This window comes from Nematolebias whitei, chromosome 6, assembly GCF_014905685.2.
Source record: "Nematolebias whitei isolate Nwh7 chromosome 6, NemWhi1, whole genome shotgun sequence".
Lineage (NCBI taxonomy): Eukaryota > Metazoa > Chordata > Actinopteri > Cyprinodontiformes > Rivulidae > Nematolebias > Nematolebias whitei.
Genome location: NC_056503.1, coordinates 824320 through 827600, shown reverse-complemented (window position 1 = coordinate 827600; position 3281 = coordinate 824320). Strand labels below are relative to the sequence as shown.

At 41.8% G+C, this 3281-nt stretch overlaps 1 protein-coding gene across 1 annotated transcript in view; it reads right to left on the bottom strand.

Moving 5' to 3' along the window:
• Positions 1-2676, bottom strand: part of mrps23 (mitochondrial ribosomal protein S23) — a gene marked incomplete at its 5' end in the record, with an annotated part of 5794 nt that extends 3118 nt beyond the window's left edge. The window contains 1 exon segment of the mRNA XM_037677979.1: positions 2547-2676. Within this exon segment, the coding sequence (XP_037533907.1) occupies positions 2547-2676 (130 nt within the window).
• Positions 2677-3281: the final 605 nt, after the last annotated feature.

Genomic DNA, 3281 nt, shown 5'->3' with positions numbered 1-3281 from the left:
ATTCTGAACAGGAGCAGGAGTCATGTTACCAGGATTGGGACAAGACAGGATTTTTTCTATGGGACCAGGACAGGACAAGAGTGAAAATCCACTCCTGTGTCATCCTCTAGTGTAAAATGCTGCTCTGTTGCTGTTCATTTCTTAAGTAAGACTGGAAACTGTTAAGAGTTACCAACATATTATTTTGTTTAAAACATATGGCTAAAATTACATTTGATATCTTTTGCCCTGTTTTGCACTACAAGAAAGAAGCCCAATACTTGATTTGTTTATTGTTTAAAAACTCTCTGGACCTAGTTGTGGAATTTTCTTAATTCAAAATATATGATGGCAAAAGAACACCCTATACTTTTTTTATTCCTATTGCAAGTTTTAAACCAAAAACATATTGCGATATATATCGTTATCGCCACCTTTCACAATACATATCATGATATGAATTTTATGCCATATCGCACATTCCTACTATGAAGTCTATCATCGATCTACGACCTAGGGCGTCCTGGTGCCAAGTGCATTTATGGACACCCTTATGTTTGAACATGGTGTTTGTCCATCTATGACTAGCACAGAAGTCCAACAACAGAACACCGCTCGGGTTCAGATCAGAGAGGCCATTCCTCCCAATCATGCCCCTCCAGGTCACACTGTCAGTACCCACATGGGCATTGAAGTCCCCCAGCATAATAAAGGAGTCCTCAGCTAGCGCACCTTCCAGCACCCCTGCCAAGGACTCCAAGAAGGCCGGATACTCTGAACTGTAGTTTGGCACGTAGGCACAAACGACAGTCAGAGCCCGTCCCCCCACCCGAAGGCAAAGGGAAGCTACCCTCTCATCTGCCAGGGAAAACTCCAACACACAGGCACCAAATCGGGGGGCTACAAATAGACCTGCAGCAGCTCAACGCCTCTCACCATGGGCAACTCCAAAGTGGAATAAGGTCCAACCCCTCTCAAGGAGATCAGTTCCAGAGCCCATGCTGTGTGTCGAGGTGAGCCCAACTATATCCAGTCGGTACCTCTCAACCTCGCGCACAAGCTCAGGCTCCTTCCCTGCAGAGAGGTTACATTCCATGTCCCACAAGCTGGCTTTGGTATGCCAGGGTAGGGCCCCGTTAACCCACGTCCGGGCAAGGAACACCAAGTTCCTCGTTTCGTTTTGTCCATAAAAATCTTCTGAATCGCTCTTTGTCTGGCCTGTCACCTAGAACCAATCTGCCTTGGGAGACCCTACCAAGGGCAATGACAGCATAGCTCCTAGGATCATTCAGGTGCAAAAACTCCTCCACCACGATAAGGTGGTGATTCAAGGAGGAGCAAACTCAAATTTTCCAAGATAATACAGGCTTTCAAACGAAAAAGAATAATTTACGTATCCAAATAGACATTTCTTAGATCTACTTACTGCGATTCATTGCATTTATCAATTCAATTCAAAAATACTTTATTAAGCCCAAAGGGAAATTCAATGTTGTAAATCATCATCCTGGTTTCATTACAGAGTTGTTCTAGATGCTGATGGCTGTGGGCAGGAAGGATCTCCCACAGCAGATCTGAAGAATCTGGACACAGATGCCAATCTGTCCACCCAGACCCAGCGGGCTTCTCCGTCCTCCTGAGCAGCAGGACCGTCCGAATGCCAGGCAGAACTCTTCCCTGAGTGATGGCCACTCCTCCCAGCAGCCTGCCGAGCTCCTTGTCACCAGCCAGATGCAGATGCTGGGGGATGATTCTGGTCCTCCCGCTGTCACAAGCAGAGTTTCCTGCCAGCTTCAGGATCTCAGTGGTCAGGTACTCGAGCACCGCCACCAGGTAGACGGGAATACATCAATGAGTACTCCTTTTCAACTCATTAGGGATTTGGGGCTGTAGCTGAGGTATTTGAGCTTTGAGATGTTAATCAGCTGATTCTGGTTGTAAAAAGTACCTTGTTGTCATGGTTATGCATCATAAATGTACAAAAGTCAAAAAGTTTCAGTAAAAATCCTTCCAGCTGCACAGCATCCGATACCAGAGGAAACAATCGTTAAAAAAGTGATTTACATCCAGAAAAAAAGAGGAATTAAAAGTTTTCAAAAGCAAAATCAGAATGAATGTAACAGAGCTGCTCCAACACTCAGCACCTTGAGCCACACAATTCTAGAACATTATTAGGTTGTTGTTGTCATTATTATTATGTTTTAGGAAATCTCTCTTATCACCATTTGTTCTTTTTCTTTTTACTGACTTCCGTTTTTGAGTTTTAGTTACTATTTAAATCAAATGGCATGTTTCTTTTATGTCATTCTTTGGTGGATCCCTTGTTGTCCGTTTAGTGCTACAAAAATAAAACGGACACTGGATTTGCTACATTAGCACTCAGCACCAGGGGGTAGGAGTTAACTCTTGCATTACAGGATTTAAGTTTAAAACTTGCATATACTTTAAAATGCATTGTTTTATAAAAGTAAAAGGATGTTATGCATTATTAACCTGAGCAACAAAATGAGCATAACATGTTTCATCTGAAGCCATGTTGTTTTTGTATAAGTTGGAAGAAGTTTTACCGGATGAAGCGCCCTCTTTCTGAGGAAGATGCCCTGTGACAGTAAAGTCCTGCCAGTCTCCAAAAACAGAGCAGAGTCTTCCAGCTCATCGTGGCTTTTTTCCTTTAATTCTGTGTAACACATGACAAACCTGTAGGATGAAAGTAAAAGTAAATAGATTAATTTCTTCTCCTGAATTGTTTGTACAAACTATATCTAGTTCAACCAAGACAGACAAACAGAAATGGACAGACGGTCTCTGCTGGCTGTTGAAACCAAGTATGAGTAAATCCACTGCATGTTGAATAACAACACAAAGGAAAGCTGCAAGGAGCAATAAACAGTCCTGATGATGAAAAAGAAGAACTCTGTATCATTCTGTACTGTTTACATGTTAAAACAGGAGGAAGAGACTTTATTGTTGTTTGCATCACATGTGGTACATGAGGTGGAACAAAATTGTGTATGCAGGGTCCTAGTTACATCCAAAAATAGCAAAAATAGAAAGTATAAAAAAAGAAACGGTATACAAGGATCTAAGATATACACTAAACAACAATAATATAATACAGTGAATTAAACAGCAGCCTGAACATGAGTCTGTTGTGAGCAGATGGGTATGAATATAGCAGCTTATGGGTTAGAAATCATCAGCACGTATAATCATCAGCATGTATAATCATCAGCATGTATAATCATCAGTATGTACAATCATCAGCATGTATAATCATCAGTATGTACAATCAGCAGCATGTA